General features: G+C 44.7%; 1 protein-coding gene across 14 annotated transcripts in view; it reads right to left on the bottom strand.

Moving 5' to 3' along the window:
* Nucleotides 1-18745, bottom strand: part of LOC116389103 (RNA-binding protein Musashi homolog 2) — a 241749-nt gene that overhangs the window by 63416 nt on the left and 159588 nt on the right. For all 14 annotated transcript variants that reach the window (XM_031857530.1, XM_031857532.1, XM_031857529.1 and 11 more), the window contains exons 8-9: nucleotides 10259-10341; nucleotides 254-368 (exon numbers count right to left, since the gene is read on the bottom strand). In XM_031857530.1, coding sequence (XP_031713390.1) covers nucleotides 254-368; nucleotides 10259-10341 — 198 coding nt within the window. The remainder of the gene's footprint in view (nucleotides 1-253; nucleotides 369-10258; nucleotides 10342-18745) is intronic.

Genomic DNA, 18745 nt, shown 5'->3' with positions numbered 1-18745 from the left:
AGGCGAGAGTTCGATTTTTTTTTTAATGGTAGGAATTGTTGTCATGCAAAGAAAACCCTACTTACATTTGATGTTGGTTTTTTTGCCAGTTATATTTAACATAATACAAAGAACGAATAGATTTTAGAGGTTAAATATTTCTGACCTTTTCTGCGGATTTCAAATGAATACGCTATATAAAGGGACGTATATGCATCGCTTGTCAGATGTGTGTGTGTGTGCTATCGTGTGAGTGGATGTGTGTGTGACTCACTCAGCATGCCCATCCCCAGCATGAAGGCATCCATGGTGTAGGGCAGACCCCTGGCTCGCCCTCGTGTACCTGGTGGGAACATCACCTCCTTGGGCTGGGCCTTCTTACATTCTACCTATGTAGACAGACAAACACACACACACACACACACACACACACACACACACACACACACACACACACACACACACACACACACACACACACACACACACACACACACACACACACACACACACACACACACACACAAACACACAGAGACAGAGCATTAGACAGTGTAGGTACACAACCAGACAGATCTGACAGGGCTGCCTCGGCTCTTTAAGGCGGTTGTTCTATTTGACTTGCACGGCGCTAGATGTTTTCCATGGAGGAAAACAAGACCGAGTCAATCTGAGCACCTCGCATTTCGGAGGAACGTCTCGAAGGAAAACTTACAATCATGCTCCTCCCGCATTAAAGCAAAGGTTATTGCTCCAGTGAGCATGTGCCCGAAGCCTCAGGGAAATACAAGCTTAATACTTTCCAAGTGTTTCTGAGACATCAAGGTAGGAGAAGCTCTGCTCTGCAATGCCGTTGCCACAGTCCCACTGTGTGGCAGTGTGTCCGGTTTCTTTGTGAAAGGCAGTTATTTGTTTAATCCAAACACAGAATAATCTCAAAAGCAACTGACAAAATCTCAACATTTTATTTACTCAAGTCTTGCCAAGGGCAGTGTGTTGAAAATCTGAAGCCGGTCAAAAAAAAAAAAAATGAAAGAAAAGGTTTTAAAAACTCAATATGTTTTTTGTGTGTGTCTGTTTGCAGTGTGTGTCTGCTGGGCTGAAGTCCCTTGTGCCCCGCAGTCCAATTCCACCTGCGGCACCCATCTCTCTCTCTCCCTCCCGGTTCTCCCACACGCGGGTTTTGTTCATTTCCCATCTTGGAAGACTGACATCTCCTCCTCCTACATAACACATTTCAAATGAGGGATGTGACAGGGGGGCAGATGAGGAGAAGGAGGAAGATGAGAGTCCTATTTACCACGTATCTATCCTATCTCGATGAATTATAGAGAAGCACGGTCGGCTGACGAGGGTGGCACGGTCTTGTGTCTGTCGGTTGTTCTTTGGTAGGCTGAATCTGTTCACCATGCTGCACAATCTATTTGCTCCACTGCCTGCTTGGCATCAGCCTGTCCATCTGTTTGTCTGTTTGCCTCCTGGCTCTCGGCGGCTTCTCCCTACTGCCTCCACTTAAGCAGGGCTTTCTCGGCTGCAGCGATTCACATGTCATCCTGGGCCTGCTGCACAAGACAGGCAACCGGCGCCGTGTGCACCCCGACCAAGGTGCAGCCCCCTGCATCCATACAAATAGGCTCGCAACTCTTTGACAGCTCGGCAGGCGCACATATGACTATCCGCGCACAAACTCATTCCCACATGCACACGAGCTGCCGAGCTGAAATGAAACTTCACGTCCGCGAAAAAGTTTCCGTGCTAAATGGTTTGTAATAACAAACTGTGGCGGAGACACAGAGCTAGAGATGTGAAGAGGGAACACTAATGCAAAAGGGCTTCCATCACAGAGGGAAAGTTGCTGCGTTGCAGAGCTGTGATTTGTTGCTGTTAGCAGCCCTTTCATTTGAAGCAGACCGACTAAAGTACACAGTTCCCTTAGCCACTTTGTAGCTGTCACAGCTCCTCTGCTCTCCGTGCTCGCCTGGAATGGTTTGACATTGTGCTGAAGAGAGCACAGGCGCTCTTATCGTCACCGAATGACCCCCCGGCATGGATGTTAGCAACTGGGTGGGACAAACGGGGCCCGTTAGAAAATCTCAGTACGCCGCTGAGATTCACATAGCCGGGCGACAAATATGGTCTAGTTCAGAGACCGTGTCTTCTCCGGTGTCCCCCCAGCAGCCCCAGCCACATCCAGCTAGTTGGACGCTTCAGGTAGCCTGCTGGGAGTGAGACGGACCCGGGCGTGAGTCATGTCTACATGCTCTCAGATGCGGATCTTTGATATTCAGGGGGAGGGCTCCTTGTCATGGATTTTGGAAAAAAAAACAGCCAGGAGCCAGGATCTGTGGTAGTGCGAGTGTGTGGGTGTTCACCTGCTTCAAGAGAGGAAGGGAGGAGCTTTCAAGAGTGAACCAAGTCAAAGAGAGGAGAACAGAGAGGACGGCAAGGCAACTGACTACGACGCACTGCGAAGACTCGGCAGTAGCGAACGCAGGGATTCAAATTTTACCAATGCGGAAAGTTTCACAGCCCGAACCTTTCGCCACATGAACAGTGGGGGAACATTAAATTTGCAAGCTATCATTCTAACTGCGAGTGAACTGTGGCTTGTGTAACTTGTCAAGGACTCCGGATGCTATGATGGCAGCACAGTATTGTGTTGTGAAAAGTCGGTGAATGGAGGCCTTTGAGCTCCATTGTGCCTCGTAGAGAAAAAGGGGAACTCCTTTAACCTGCCTCGCCTTCACTGGCTTAGAAGCTGCATCTGAGAGCCTCATACACACACACACACACACACACACACACACACACACACACACACACACACACACACACACAGAATGCAAGACAGCTGACTGTTAAGAGTGAATTCCTGCATCACAGGGTTGACAAGGTATGGTTACCTCAACCTGCGAGCTCTCGACATAAATCGAGATCTTTTCTCCGACTCCGCTGCACTGACATACTGCAGTCGATGTCTTATCTTTGAGATTTGTGTCACCCAGTAAGCCAAGATGAAGTCAGAGGAGGGAGGAAAGCCAAACAGTGGAGTGTATACACTCACCAAATACTGTTGGCGATTACCACAACTGGGAACTCTTTACTGTGTTAGTTTGAGCGATTGGGGCTGTCATTCAGACTCCATCACGCCGCATGCAGCCGTTTAAATAAAAAATTAAAAAGGGGGGTCTTGGATCTCGTCCAAGCAACCTGCAGCCCAGTTTCCTGTAATCCAAACCAACGACAGGAAATGACCCCAAAACGATGCGTGCAATACGGAGACAGATGTTGACATGCTGTGCAGGAGCCCGTGGATAACAACCGATGATCATACTCACCACGTTGAATTGTTGTTTAAGTCTTCCAACTAGAATGACGCCACTTAAGAGTTTAGTCGCAAGGCTTCAAGACGTATCAATTGTGTTCATTTGTTAGTGCGTTGCACGGTGTCGTGTAAACACCGTTGAATGGGGAAACGCATATAAAAGATCGTGCTGGAGCTAATTTGCAGCGCCCTGTCCTTGGGCAAACGTTTATATTCAGAGAGACAAAAAAGCAATATGATGAATCAGTGATAAATTTCATTCCAGCTCCCATCGTGGAAACTCAAATATTTCAGTGTCACTGCAGAATGTTTCATTTTGTTCTGCTGCCATCTTGTTCTGGTTATGAAATCGGTTCTTATTCTTTCAAAAATAACTCTATCTGCCAATAACCAAGCTTGATATTGAAATGATGAGGTGCACGTACTCTGTGCACACAAAGACACTCGGCCACTTGATGAGTGTAGTAGTATGTCATACAGCCCATTGATGAAGAGTAGAACAAACAACTGCATTTGTTTTAATGTGCAAACCCCACGATGGAGAGCAGAGAGACACTTCACCTTTTCAATACATCTCCTATATTAACCTTGTCGGTGTAACAGGAAGGTGTGGGTGGGATGGACTGGCGATGGCTGTCCTTCAGGGAGTGTTGTGGGTGTGGTGTGTGCGAGTGTGTGTGTGAGTGCGTGCGTAGAGGGGGAGGTGTTACGGCTACTATTAGCTTCACTAGTGAATGGATTCCATCAGTAGACTGGCAGACTGAAGAAAGCAAACCGTGTGATTCATTTACTCCAGCGCCCACTCCCAGATGAACAGTCAAAACACACAGACTGCATAGTTAGGAAATGTCACGGCGCTGAATGCACAATATCAGGCACGGTGGTGTGGGATTACTCACGTAAAGAAAAGGCTTCTCACAAGAGGTTGATTTCAAAAGGACAGAATGACTGAGTTAAAACTATGTTTTTTAAAAACACACGTCCTTTAGCTATTCCTTACGAGAAGGAATATATGGCGATGGCATATGCTGGCATGCATGCTTGACAGGGTTATGCTAAAGGATTCCTATTTTTTGCTGCAAGAGTCATGTATGGTGCCAAAAGGTCCTTTTAACTATTAAGAGCAATTATTTTACTAAGGAATTGAGAGAACCCATAAGATAACTGTTTTTACCATGTAAAGTGCTTTTGAGTATCTTTGAAAGCGCTATACATATAAAATGTATTATTATTATTATTTTTATTATAAGAGAAGGGATGAGGTTGACCCTGTTAGCTATGGATGACATCATGTTTCCTGGACAAACGTACTCATTACGTCTACGATAATGGGTTGGTAGGCGCCATGTTAAACATTTTCATGCCCAAAACAAAGTAAAATAATTATATGGTATTCATACTTTTCTACTTATGGCTCCAATTTTACCTAAACATCCAGCAATGGCTCAAAACCAGCTTGATTTGTTTGATTCAATTTGAGTTGTAGTAGACTTTACATACCGTTTTTTATATTTCTTGGGTTTGGTTAATAATTCTGACAAACGACTGAGATATTTCAATTGCATCAGCAATCTAAATAAAATGTTGTGCAATCCATGTCTTGTGTCCACAGCTGATTGTGAGCAGATCTTAATGACTTAGGACTCCTCTGCATTACTTCTACAGTCTCTGAGACTTGGAACCTACTTTTGAAGCTAAAATACGTATTCCTATTATTCTCAGGTCAAAAAGTTGGGACTTCTAAAGATCTAACAACTGGCAGCTACTTTTAGCCTTAAGCATGTTTTGTGAATATCGCTCCAGAACCTTTGTTCTCCATTAAAGGTCCGACAACAAATATTTCAAGCCTCCAAGGGGACAATATCAGATAAAAAACAGAGATAGATTTTGGGTGGAGAGTCACTTTAATGGCTCAGTGAAGCAGTCAAAACAAAAGATGTGATGTCAAGTATGTTATAAAGAGGGCATTTGCTGCAGACCTTCCATTTTGAAACGCTTGCATTCATGGTTCATAAAAGAATGGAGATGTATAATAACGGTGAGAAGTTTTGGATAAAGCAAAATGATGCCTTCAGTGCCCAGCTATCTCACAGCAGTCATTTTGCCTGATGATATCTCTGCATTGGTTATGTAAACGCTAAGGAATACGAGGTCATTTTAAGGACCAGGTGCTCCCTGTGGTGCCAAAACTGTTCCACTAACATGTTTCTATACAACAAGATGAGATTGTCCCCAAACACAGAGACACAAAGTGATGCCATGACCATCATGCTTCCATCACCTCCTCATCAGCAGATCTGAACATCGTGGATCTTTTATGGGATGTCCTGGAGTGCAGAGTGAGCAGTGGATTTTCCAGCTCCTTCATCCCTCAAAGCTTTCCTTCTTCAATGAAGGGTAAACATCCAATTACTTACAGTGCAGAACCTGTTCGGCAGCAGCACTCCATGAGGGACTGAAACACCTCCGAAGGGTGGTCCTTCTTCCTTATTAGGCACTTGATGTTCAAACAGTGTTCAAGATTTAACTTTAAAAAAAAGACATTTTCAAAGACACTTTCAACGCCCAGAGACTTCAGTTTCTCTCCTTTGAAATTGTGATAGCTAGTTCATGCTATTGCTACAACCAAGTGTGTCCAGGGGTGATTTACACAACGTAAGACCTAAGCGCAGGCCACACAGACACACGCTTCACGGCCTCCAGCAGTAAACTTTAACAGCCGGCCCTCACAAACTAAGAAGTTCGGTCTAAAAACAAGCAATTAGGTTTGGTTAGCTGATCACATATCATCTACCTTTATCACAGCCACAAAATGATTCAATTGTGTTAGAATGTAAGTGCAGCGCTTCTAGAAAAATGTACAATTTAAATCTGAAAAACACTGCAAGTCAGTGTCTCTCATAAACATCAAATTGGGTCTTTTACAGCATTATCTTGTGACCTATGAAAGGAATTTCATTTCCTACGGATTTCTACGTTAGCCTGCGGGTATCGGTATCATCTTAAAAGAAACCTATACGAGTTGAGTCCTAAAAATACTCGATGATGTACTTTACATTCAGAGTATGTATTCTGTATTAGGGAGTAAAGTTAAGAGAAGTTCAAAAGAAAACAATGCTTTCATTCTGCTCCCCCGACGGGAGAAAAGATGCAGTATATGATGCGGTCGTAAGAGAAATGCTGCGTCCGTAATAATGTAGGGGTTACGAGATGCTATCTTTCCCTCACGATTCTGCTTACATCAATACAATGAGCCGAGTACATCTGTATCCATATATTAAAGGCTGATGTATGCGCCCCTACCCGTACTAGTATTTTCCTCAGCGACTGGCAGAGTCGGAGCTTATTCTGCTCCTCAGCGCAGTAATTGGTCGGTCACGTCAGGAAGACAGTGAGAAACTGACGACTAACAGAGAATTCCTCCCTCCTGTTGTGATCATTCGCCACTGTTGGAATATTAAAAATGACACATTAAAGAACATTACCTTGAAGCACTTGACTAAAACCAATGTGAGTCCATTTTAATGGCACGCTGCTCGCTCATCAGAGCCAATACTTGATAGGTATTATTATGAATTAGCTGCGCATGCATAACGGCGGAGCAGGGAGTGATAGAGGGACTCCTGTCTCTGGAAATGGAATTCACAACCTTCCCTTCGCTGTATTAAGGCGCTGTCCTACTACAGTATGAGAAAGACATTCATATGTGTGGCAACCAGAGGGTGTGATAAACTGTTAGCCAGCTTATGCTTATTGATTTTTTTACTCCAGAATATTTACTGGTTTTAATACGAGTAGGTACTGCTGTGGTTAAAGAACGGTACATTCATGTGAAGGGCAGCACAATCCATACTTTTATCACATCCAGCATTTGCTAAAGCATGGCGGTCTTTAAGCCCCTTGGGGCAAACTTTTGTGATTTGTGACATTGTGGGGGACATACATAAAAATGTACTTGACGGGTGTGCAGAGGGGAGAGCAATGCAGGAGCCTGTGCAGCTGGCCAGGGCAGGTTGAGAGCTTCTTGCTAAGCAGCGCCCCGTTTTTAATTATACATGAGGCCGAACTCACGGTGACAGAGAGGAAGTGCTCCTGAGAGTGAGGCCTCGGTGGCACACATGGAACACAGGGTGATTGACCAAGTCACTAAAAAAGGTCCAGTCCCCCCACCCCCCCAACATCTGAGCGAGGCACTGACCCACTACACTGCCGGAGCCCTTGAGAGATGGGGCAAAGGAGAAGGTGGGGGTGCCCTGTACATCCACCGCCCTCCCAAGTGGGGTGGAATTTCTGTCCGCATCAATTATTCAAGAGCCATCTCAGATAACAGTCGCGGGGAGGATGGATGAGGTCTATTTCTGTATGGTACTTCATAAGGATGAAGACAGGAGACATTTTTTATTTTGTGTGCCGGTGCTCCAGACACCGGATAACCAGTACTCTCCTCTCTACAACGGAGGTAAAAACCTGACGTGTCTTTGAAAAATGCTTTTAACACACTCCCCGCTCTTTCCCTCTTTGCTGACATTCCAAGATGTCAGCGATTGCAGAGGAGGGACACACATATTTCCTGCATCCTATAGGGAAGCTAATGTACAGTAGGTGTTGCCAAGTGGGTATTCTTACAAAAGGTGACAAAAGCCATGTCAAACTGTCCCTCGCTCTGTCCTTACACTGTGCCTCTCTCAATACTTAAGGGACTCCTGGATGAGTCACAAGTGTCATTTTCTTCAGTCTGAATACTCATCTTGCAGTCAACTAGCGGTCGATGTTTTCTGTGTTCTAGCACACCGTGAAGTACGTGTCACAATGCACAACAGCGTGTCACGTCGCAGCTGCAGGTGCAAGAGATTTGAAGCTTTCCAGCCAAAAAAAGGGGGTCACTTCAGTAGCAAGGGTTGACTAAATATTGATAACAATATTAGTAACCGTCATGACTGTGACACATCGTTGAGTCAGACGCATATACACGGACTGTTAGATGAAGCATCAGAGACAGCTTTCATATTGCTGGCATGTACAAGAGCAGAGGATGAAAGAAAAACATGAATAACCTGCACTTTTTCTACCAATGTCTGTCTACAAAATGTCCCTTTTATAATGATAATTGCAACTGCACGATGCACCCTGTTCAAAGAAAGAGAATGAATGGAAGGCAACTGGTGGGATTTGGTAAATTTGCAGGTTTGGAAGCATGCATTCCTGGGAAAAGCATACATGCTTTTCCCACATGCAGTTTATCAATACTATACTATACATGCTCCAATAATGCCCTCTCCAGTGTGAGTGGTGGGTTTGTGGTGGAATGGAAATGCCAAAGATCCCCTGAGCTATTAAAGTTTGTGCCGCAGTAACATTATTTGTGACATACGAAGGTTCCACCCTGAGCAGAATCGAGACATCGTGGATTTGTTGATTACTGACCGAAAAATGTTGCGCAGCTGCGTTATTATATCTTTCCTTTAGAATATCATTTTTATTCCTGATCAACACCTTGTGTAATTAATGCTCTGCTGTGAAAATAGCCAATGTTTAAAGAATTTTAAAAAAAGAAGCATTTTGTGAATAAATAATGATTATTACATTATTGAACATTAACTCGGGCCAACTATTTGTTAAGCAGATTTGCATTCCTAATTAAGCCCAGTGTTTACAATCCAATCTAATTAGATCTATCTAATTAGAAGCTCTTATAAATAGGCTGTGGGTTGGACTTAAATGAGGCTCATTTTTCTGCACGGTTAAAGTCAGAGAGGGACAGCTTTGATGTAAAAACTTACTCCGGTGGTTAGATATCAGATTTGTTGGTAGCGAACGTCTTTATTACAGTTATTCTTGTACCATTAATTGTCCAGAAATAGGTCTTAAATAGTTTTTGAAATCAAAATTTGGCAGCATCTGTTTTGCTTTGTGTGCATAAATCGAGGCTCTGGCGTGTGCATTCATGCTTGGCGTGGATGCCTGGTATCTGTGTGTTCACAGAGTGCCATGCCTACATGTCAAAGGATCTCAGACGTCTGATCGTGACAGAATGTCCTCCGCACGCCTACGGTTTTTTCTGTCACACTCTCGGCTCGTTGCGGTTGCCGTCCCGAGCACCGACTGTGATTCAGCGCAGGGACACGGAGGGATGTATACTGGGGTCATATGTCACCTGGGCTGGTCCCTGGTGAACATGGTTCTACTACGCTGGTCCTGTCAGTCCGATAGCCAGTCAGTCAGTTTTTAGGGAAAAGGCTGTGGCGGTGGTGGGGGGGGGGTAGAGAGAGAGAGAGAGAGAGTGTGGAGGCCCCGACTGAAACGGCAGTAAGACAAGTATTCCCTCCAGTCAATCACTATCCACAGAACCGCTCAAATGATGCAGGTTCTCTCGAGAGGCCTGCAGGGTGGAGCTGGGTGAAGGGGGAACTAATGTCACACTCGCTACGCTGAATTCGGTTCCTGTCAATTATCATAAGAGACACGATGGCTTAGAAGGCTGCTGCTGAACTCTGTAGAGTGCTCAGAGACGCCATTATTACTGGTGTAAATAAAACAAGTGGCACTCGGACTCCGTGGGATGTGTTAAGCCCTGACTAATGAACTCTGCCTCTGCCAGTAGCTTCCCTGTTGCATCCCTGGACATCTCCACCTGTGTGTGTGTGTGTGTGGTAGGGGATTCAGAAAGAGAGGGACAGGCTCCACTCTCCCGTCCCTCAGCCTGACAGGCAGAACTCAGCCACACAATTTCACGGTTTGTGGGCAGTACACACCATTGCTTTCCCATCCCTGAGACCCACAGAGTGTGAGTGTGTGTGTGTATAAGTGTGTGTTAGCCTGTGCATATAAACAAGAACAGACACACACACACACCTCCTCCGCTATTAATACCAGGGAAAAGAAGAAATCAAATATTAATCCTTCAACACCCACCTGGAATTGAAAAAAAAAAGAAAAGAAAATGAGTGGACTTACCATTTTGTTATTGATTTCATGAAAATGAATTTCACAGACTTTCTCTACGACGTCCTCACTCTCAAAAGTTATGAAGCCAAATCCTACGTGGAGAGAGAAACAGAGAAGGGGGGGGGGGGAGACAAAGAGGGAGAGAATGGGGTTAGTGGAGAGCCTTAACAGAACTGCTGCAACTAAACAGAAAAATGCACCGCAAGAAGAAATATTATCACGAGCCAGATCCAGAAACTATGCGGGGACATCTGTGGAGATTGGCTTGGGCATGGAGGAGAACAAGTGAACACGACAGACATTGTCCTCTTTAAATCAGGAATATGATGAAATCTGCCACATTATTAAGGGCACTCGAGGACCTCTTGTACAAAGAGAAGATGGAAAAACAGCACAAAGCTCATTTAATGAGATTCAGGGAGCTAGGGCCCAGCATCAGAATTTCATTAAATGCATTTTGTGTCCTTTTTATTGAAATCTCAGCGTATAACAAGCCCTCGTTTTCATGTTAATGCGCGCCTTAGAAAGAATGCGTCGTTGACAGTGGGGTTTTCATGCCATATTTATAGGATAAAAGCTTAACCCCTCTTTTAGCACAAAGACAGAGAGGCAACGATGGTTTCAGACTTTTGAACACAAGTGGATTGCAATGCTCTCCTCTGTGTTGTGATGGTGACGCACAAAGCAATCTAGTGTCTGTATAGCCGGGGTTGAAAAGGGAAACTGATATTCTATTACTTTTTGCAAAAGAAGGAAACGGCACAAAAAAAAAAGAGAGACAGTTAGTGAATAAAGCCGCAAGTGGCACTGAAAGGAGATGAGTTTCTTTTGAAATTGGCAAACACCCCACGATGAAATAAAATCACCCCGGATCGGGCTTAAACCGCCGTCACCGCAGACGGCATCCGATCCGACTGACACACACACTCCACAGACCGCACCGTCAATTTATCACACAATACAAAATAGTCACCTGCTGAATGTGCCGCTGATACACTACAGACAACATTTCAGAAATCACCTGATGACCGAGCCGCCGCCGGCGGTGAATATTTGCCTGTTGTTACGAGTCGAGACAAATCCGTGTGTTCATTCTATTCACGGGACACATTTCAAGGTTAAAGACTCCGGGGAGAGCCTGCACACGTTCACACACCATCCACTCTGTGTGCTAGTAGGGCACGCACACACATTCTGATTGTACAGTCTACAACCAACATCGTCCATCAATCTGCCAATTATTTCCTCATTTAATCCATCAATTGTTTGTATAACGTCATTTTGATCATGTTTAAAATGTCAAGATGTAGTGAAACATTGCCGTCACTAGTTCCCCAGAGTCAAAGGGGAGGTCGTCTTCAAATGCCTCAATTGTCCAACCGACAACCCGAAACCCAACGGTGTTCACTGGTGTGAAACAGAGAAACAGAGAAACTATGAGGCAAGCTGAAAACCAAAGAAATCCAATTAAACGATCACTCATCTTTCAAAACGGTTTCTTTTGAATTTCCTGTTGATTAACTAAATGATTCATCTCCTCATCATTGCAGCTCTAGCTGACACTCAGGTAGTTGTCCTGTAATCTCTCTGGCTGTATTATACCATTGCTGGCTATGTCAGAGTGCTTTATGGCAGTATTGGATTCCTAGGATTTCTGAATCGATGTGAGTAAATACCTTATTCCTCAAGTATTTCATTGGCTGGATAAGCTGATTCCCATTGGGATAGTTTATACCAAACTGATCATATCATACCGACATCACAGTATTAAATCACACGTATCACATTAACGGTACCTTATATTTCACCCATATTACCCATCCCTACTGTATGCATGCTGTTCGGTAAATATCTTGATGTTCACACCCAAGCAGAAAGCGTCTGTACTACGATACATTAGTGTCCTGAGTAGCTCATCCCATAAACTCGTCAGATCATCCAGAAAAACACGGCTGTCTTTGTTAGGAGCTGCTGCCTACCACTCGGCCCATCGCAAACCACCGGCATCCAGAGTTTTGTCATAAAGTCTATCTCTCGCTGGCATTTTTCATTTTCTGCTCCTCCTCCACGAGGAACAAAAGATCCTCCCGAAGCCCGGCTCCCGCTACTGACACGAGCTAGAACATATCACAGCAGCCCTGTCAAAAGAAGGGCTGGAAAACCTAATGTGTGAGCTGATTAAACATGGACAACATCGAATCTAATGAGATCTTATGAGACAGAATATCAATTTCCACTGAGACGTCTCAACACTGAGCTGCAGCTGGAGGGGTGGGGGGGCTGCACCCTCTTCTCGCGCTCACCCCACCTTCATGCCAGCACGAGGAGCACTTTTGACAACCAACAAATCAACCGCCAAGAGTAATTTGTCACGGAGGAGTGTAGGTAGAGGGAGTGGAGTCTACTAAAGGGGGTGGGGGGGGGTGAGGAGGGGTGCAAGAGAAAAAGGTGAGGTGAAATGAGAGGAGGGTTGGGGGGTTGAAAGACAAAAAAAGTGACAAGGAGAGGGGTTAACACACATGGCCCCTGTCACCACACTCCTTCCTGCCGCCACAGGCAGCTCCTCCATCAACTGACAGAACATTTTCCCCTGCACCATTATATCCACCGGGGTCAGGGCCGAGCTACACCACCGCGGCTGCCACCAGCAGGGCCCCTCCACCCATGACTGGATCTGTTTAAATGAACAAAAAGACATTTTTGCTGTAGTGGGGGACTACTTTTGCAACGTGTCCTGTAGACGAACGCAAAAAAGAAACAAAACATCCCTATTTTTTTTCCCTCTCTCATTGGCTCTGCACACGCCTTCTTGGTCGGTGCCCCCCCCCCCCCGTGACCGTCTGAACTTCTGGCCCCCCGCCCATTACGGCGCAGTCCTTTGCGCTACTATCCTATTTTACAGACCGTACAGACAATTACAGGCCACGGGAACAGCGGCAACAGAAACATTCCTCACTCCCCGTCCTCCTCCTGCGGGGGGTGTCGCGTCTCGGCCCCCACTCTTCAAACACATGGCAGGAGGCTGACCTCGGCGAGACTATTAAAGACTGTCAGTGGCGACAGACACGAGGAGAGAGGTGTCAATGAAGAACCTTCCCACACGCACGCGCAGCTTGAACAATACTGTAAATGGAAACACATGGATTTATTTTTGGGGGGCAGGCAGGCGGATAATAGGTGTTGTGTGGCTGCTGGCTGAGGCCTCTTGGCCGCACTTGCTCACACTTATTAGCCAGAACTGGGCTCGGCCCTCATCTCATCGCTACGCACAATCGGCAGGGAGCCTACTTTCACGGCCCTTTACCACCTTCATCATACCCGCTCTTTATTTCACACTCATTCCAGGTTTCTCCGCTTCTGTTGCTCAAATGCATTTATCCCCCCCCATTCCTCCCTTCACTCCCACCCCACACCCCTCCCAACCTGGGAAAAAGCTGATTCTGCCAGAAGCAAATAATGGAGGAGCTTGCAAATTGATGCAGCAAAGTTGACTTTGACTTGAAAAGTGGCGTTGCAGCTTTAAATTAAGTTTGAAACTTAACAGGATTCTCTAATGTGCTCACCCCCCCCCCCCGATGTAAAGTGGGTTTAAATGCTCCTCTTATGTTTTTACTTTTGATGCCTGATGTGACTTCCATCTGCACGGCACAGATATTTTCAAAAATATGACAGTAAATAACAAAAAAATAAATAAAAAATCATCCTCATTTAGCCTTTTAAAGAGTTTTATTATCGGTAGTGGTGTCAGTTATTGTTGGAGAGATCTGGTAAGCCTGTGTGAGCATGCACATGAGGCAGAGTTAAGAGGCAATACATTTACAACTGCTGCAGGAAGCAGGCATCCCCTGACTCCCTAATGACTGCAGCTAAATATACCGCAATAAGTACATGAGAGTGGATGTAAAGCAGACATGTATCAGTGCAGACCTGGAGCTGATTACCTGCACCTCTTATAGCTTGATGTTAAGCATGGACTGAATATAAAAAGTGTAGAGGCTTTCCTCGCTGACACTGATTGGACCTCACTGTCCTGGTACATGTGACATATTACACACGTATACCTGTAAGCGCACACACACACATTCTACAGCCCCATCAATTCAGTAAATGAACACAAGCTATGACACGAACTGCCTCCTATATTCAAGCATACAACAATGGCTACTGTAATGCATTATTTGAGTTGCAGCCTCTTTAATAGCCAAAACCCATCACCAGGTATATCTAACGCTCTGACAATAGGCCTTTCTGTAGCTCCCGATTAAAACTGCATCCAATAAGAGCAGCCTGCCGCTGAATACTGGCCCCGTCAACACAGTAAGGAAGTGGGGCAACCTGGAGGAAGTGTCAGACGTGTCCTCTGGGTCGCAGCAGGAAAGGAATGACCCCCCCAGCGTGCGCACCCGATGGGTATTGCACATGCATAAACACACGCTTGTGCACACACACACATGTGTACTGTACATGTACGCTTGGCTGCTAGGTCATCGGTGCAACCCACCTGCAGCAACAACTGCTCCTCCTATATTCCCCCCCCCCCCCTCTTCTGAACTGGTTATCCTGCCTTAATTATGCATGGTCCAACCTTCATCCGTCCAATCAGGAGTGAGTCCACAGAGAGCTCCTGCACCGCTTGACTGCCTGTGTGCCCCAGCCTCCGAAGCCCCATCTCCTTGTAATGCAGAGAAGCAGACAGAGGCAGTCCGGACACCCACGGCACAGTTAGAGGCCTTTGATCAGTATTTCCGTCTGCTATTACTAGAGACCCGGAGCCCCGGGCGTTAATCCCCTGTTTAATACAGCTAACGGCATGAACTCCCCAACAGCACAGGGCGCTCAGAGTAGAGGAAAGAGAATAAGAGGAAGAGCAAATTTGTAAAAAGTAAATAAATAAATAAATGCTCGCCTCCTGAAATGAACTGTGCTTGAAAACACAGGCGATTATCTGGCGCGTTAGAAATGCATTTGTCAAACAAACTTCACTGACGTATCAGTATTGATATACTAATGTGGATACGTGTTCAGAAAGTTGAGAGTTAGAAAGTCTTTGAAATTTCATTCAAATTCAGTTTGTGAAAAATTTTGTAACGACGAGGTCTAGGTAGGTAATTTCATATCTCGTAATTCAATAAATAAATAGTCAATAGGAAATAACCACAAGGTCTTGCATACTCCTGTGTGAATTAGATACTTGACAAATGAAAAGTTCAAAGTATTTTCTCACTTAATTAGGAATCTAAGTGCAAAATAATTAGATTTTCTGAGAAATCCGAGTGCTTGTGCTCGTCATTGAAAGATGATGAATAATCATATTGAATTATCGCCCAGCCCTTCTGATAATCAACACGCTGGAGGAGGAGGATGTGATAAATGTGATCAGAAAGTACAAGTAAATAAGACAGATTGAAGACAAGGAAAGAAGGAGTCTTAACAGAGCTGTCAGCTGAGGTCTGTAGTCCTGAGAGAGGGAGCGTTGTCCTCCTTATTGGACTTATAATAAAATAGGTGTTTACGTTTGACATTGAATAGACAAAAAAAAAAAAAGAATGCATGTTTTGTTTTTTATTGGTTAACATAGAGACAAACACACAGAGAGAGGGGACAGAAAGACGGAGAGATGAACAAATAAATGTGACTGCTTTGACACGAGTGCGAGTGCGTGGGGGGGGGGAGTGAAGATGGACGATGCGAAATGAATCACTGAAGTGTACAGTACAGTGAGCCATGAGCCAAGACAACGTTCGGAAAGATAAGACCTGTCGTGTTGTTGCTTTAGCTGCACGATCACAATCAATATATTCTGGGTTCGTTTTTTTTTCCCTTGATGCATTTGTCCTCCTTGTAACGCATTGTGTTTCGGGGATATGCTCGGCTAGAGCAGGCGAGCCGCGGACAGGTAGCATTTATGTGGTAAGGGGGGGGGGGGGAGACTAACTAACTATCTCGTCAATGACCGCTTGTTTGTTTCTTCATCAGATCAGAGCCGAAATCAAAAGACACACAGATACTGAACATCCTATGGCTAAATTAGAAGCATTAAAACACTCCACTACCAGGTTTTCAAGCATGATCAATCCACAAAGTTTAGACACACTCAGGGGATCACTTGAAAGACGTGTTTGTTAAAAGAGACCAGAAAACTACAAAAAGCCTTTGCATGTGAATCCAGGTAAGTAATAATACAAAGCATGGATTAAGGCCATATTGAATAATGTTAATGAATGCTGCCTTGAGCATTTGATTTACTCCCTGATAAGTGTCTGAGTCATCTGCTGAAGCCCCGTTAGCCTTAATATTAATCAAATGAGCCATCAGAGCTCGCTAGCTGTGTCTCAACACTGTAATAATGCGGCGTTACAGCCAGAGTGCTCGACAGACTTTCTAATGTACTTTATTTGGGACAATAAAACACTTTGTGTAGGTGGACGAATGCAACGGCCCCCTCGGGACGTCACCAACGCTAATCTGTCTGTGGACTTGGTCTGCCCACTGGTATGTCAACCCTCAATTTGACCACAACATTAAAAAGGTGATGATTATGTGTAGGCGGCAAGCATCAGGTGGTAGAAGAGCTGGCTAAGAATCTGGCCACGATTACCAAAATATTGTGTTTTTAGTTTGTTCAGCAGCAGCTTGGAGGCTTTTTAAAAGCTGGAAGGTGTTAGCTTGGACAACAGTTGAGAGGACATCTCATTACAGGCGATCAGAAACGTCACGGAGGAGCTTTTAATTACAGAATGAAATGAAGTGTCAGGCCACAGAACAATGAGACAGATATCAGCGTGTTGTTTCCTTCACTCTTGGCCTTCATCATTCTATGCACCATAACCCCCAGTGGGTTTGCACTTATCAGTTCAGAACTGACTTCTGGTCAATCAATTAAATATCTGAATTCATCGTGATTTCTGCAAACCTGAGACAGAACGTAGGACAACCAACACTGAAAAACAGGCAATGGAACAGAAAGAATAGTTGATGGAATTATTAGCAGCGACCCGATGTGAACGGTCGACTATGTGGTGGTGTGTGGAAAATCTGTAATTAAACAAAGGACCATTCCATTCTGGCTAAACAGGGTTCTAAATGTTTGATTTTACGTAGAATAGCTTGGTTTCCCCCAATAATTCATGATATATAGCCAATGTCATGTACTTTCAATCAATCTCCTTAATGACCATGTAGACTATGTCGCACTATCCAAATTTGAGGGACCTTCAGAGCAGCGTCTTGGTGATAGCCTCAGATAGGCTAAATAACAACAGTAGGCCCATATTTCAAAACCAAAGAACACATTCCTAAATCAGAGCACTCGCATAAGAGCGTAGGGGTCTCTCTCTCTCTCTCTCTCTCTCTCTCTCTCTCTCTCTCTCTGTTTCAGTACAAAGGACAGCGCCTCACCTACTCACAATAAACCATGTCAATCCAGGAGCAAACAAACTTGATGAGACGATCAGTTGACAATAGGCAAGACGTGACAAATGAGATTCGACTACGTAAATTCTTAAAGCCTTTAATCACCGGGGGAGTTGTGTTTTTATGTGCAATTCAAAAAAAAAGAAAAAATTCAAACTGTTTTTTGCCATGAGTACTTTTACATAGAATGCGAATAACACTAAAAGGCAAAGTCTTCTTTTTTGGGAGCAATTTCCTGAGCTTCTGCACTGCGAGCAAAGGTATCAACCCCAATTACGTTGTGCGAAAGGAACATATTCAATACGTATACTAGAACAACACAGACGCTCCCTGGTCCAAAGCCAAGACGGCAAAATGTTTTACTCCTTTCAACCTCGACATGGGCAGCGCGTACCGGATCCACTCCTTCCTTCCTTACCTTTCACAATAAAAGCCCTAGACATATAAAGTACACTGTGTAACAGTTTACCAGAGGGAAGTCAAATTCACTCGCTTTTTGCAAAAAGGAAAATCACTAAAATCGGTTACAGTAGCTTGGGCTAGACAACGGTTACTTCGGACGGACTGCTCTGGGTCAATATGATCCCAGATTTCTGCAAGAATCCTCTCAACCTTTTTAATTGAAAAAAAAACTTTCACTAATTTATAATCATTGCCAGCATGAATAGTTCTGATTTGAAATATTCCCAGGTGAGCGTTTTCGGGTCGTTTACTTGACCAGCCCCCAGAGAGTAAAGTCCTTTAGCCGGGGGCATCCCTATACATCCCTACATACAGCACACGACTCTTTGCATCCACCCAACAACTTTGAAACCAGGATTTGAGACTTGCAAAATTGTAAGCATGGCTGTAGTGTATGCATTTTTATTAAATGTTCAACATACCATATTGCCTGCTTCCTCTGCATTTTCTGCAGAGCAACCGGGCTCAGCGTGCATGCTGAGGGAACTAGTTTGTCTGTGCCTCTATGTAGGTCAGCTTTCAGAGTTGGCCATCAATTTCTACTGTCCTACTTTAGGAGACACCCGGTCTCCATACACACACACACACACACACACACACACACACACACACACACACACA

Source organism: Anarrhichthys ocellatus, unplaced genomic scaffold (assembly GCF_004355925.1).
Source record: "Anarrhichthys ocellatus isolate YVR2014 unplaced genomic scaffold, GSC_Weel_1.0 scaffold18, whole genome shotgun sequence".
NCBI lineage: Eukaryota > Metazoa > Chordata > Actinopteri > Perciformes > Anarhichadidae > Anarrhichthys > Anarrhichthys ocellatus.
The sequence above is the reverse complement of the archived record's forward strand: the minus strand, read 5'-3'. Positions and strand labels throughout refer to the sequence as shown.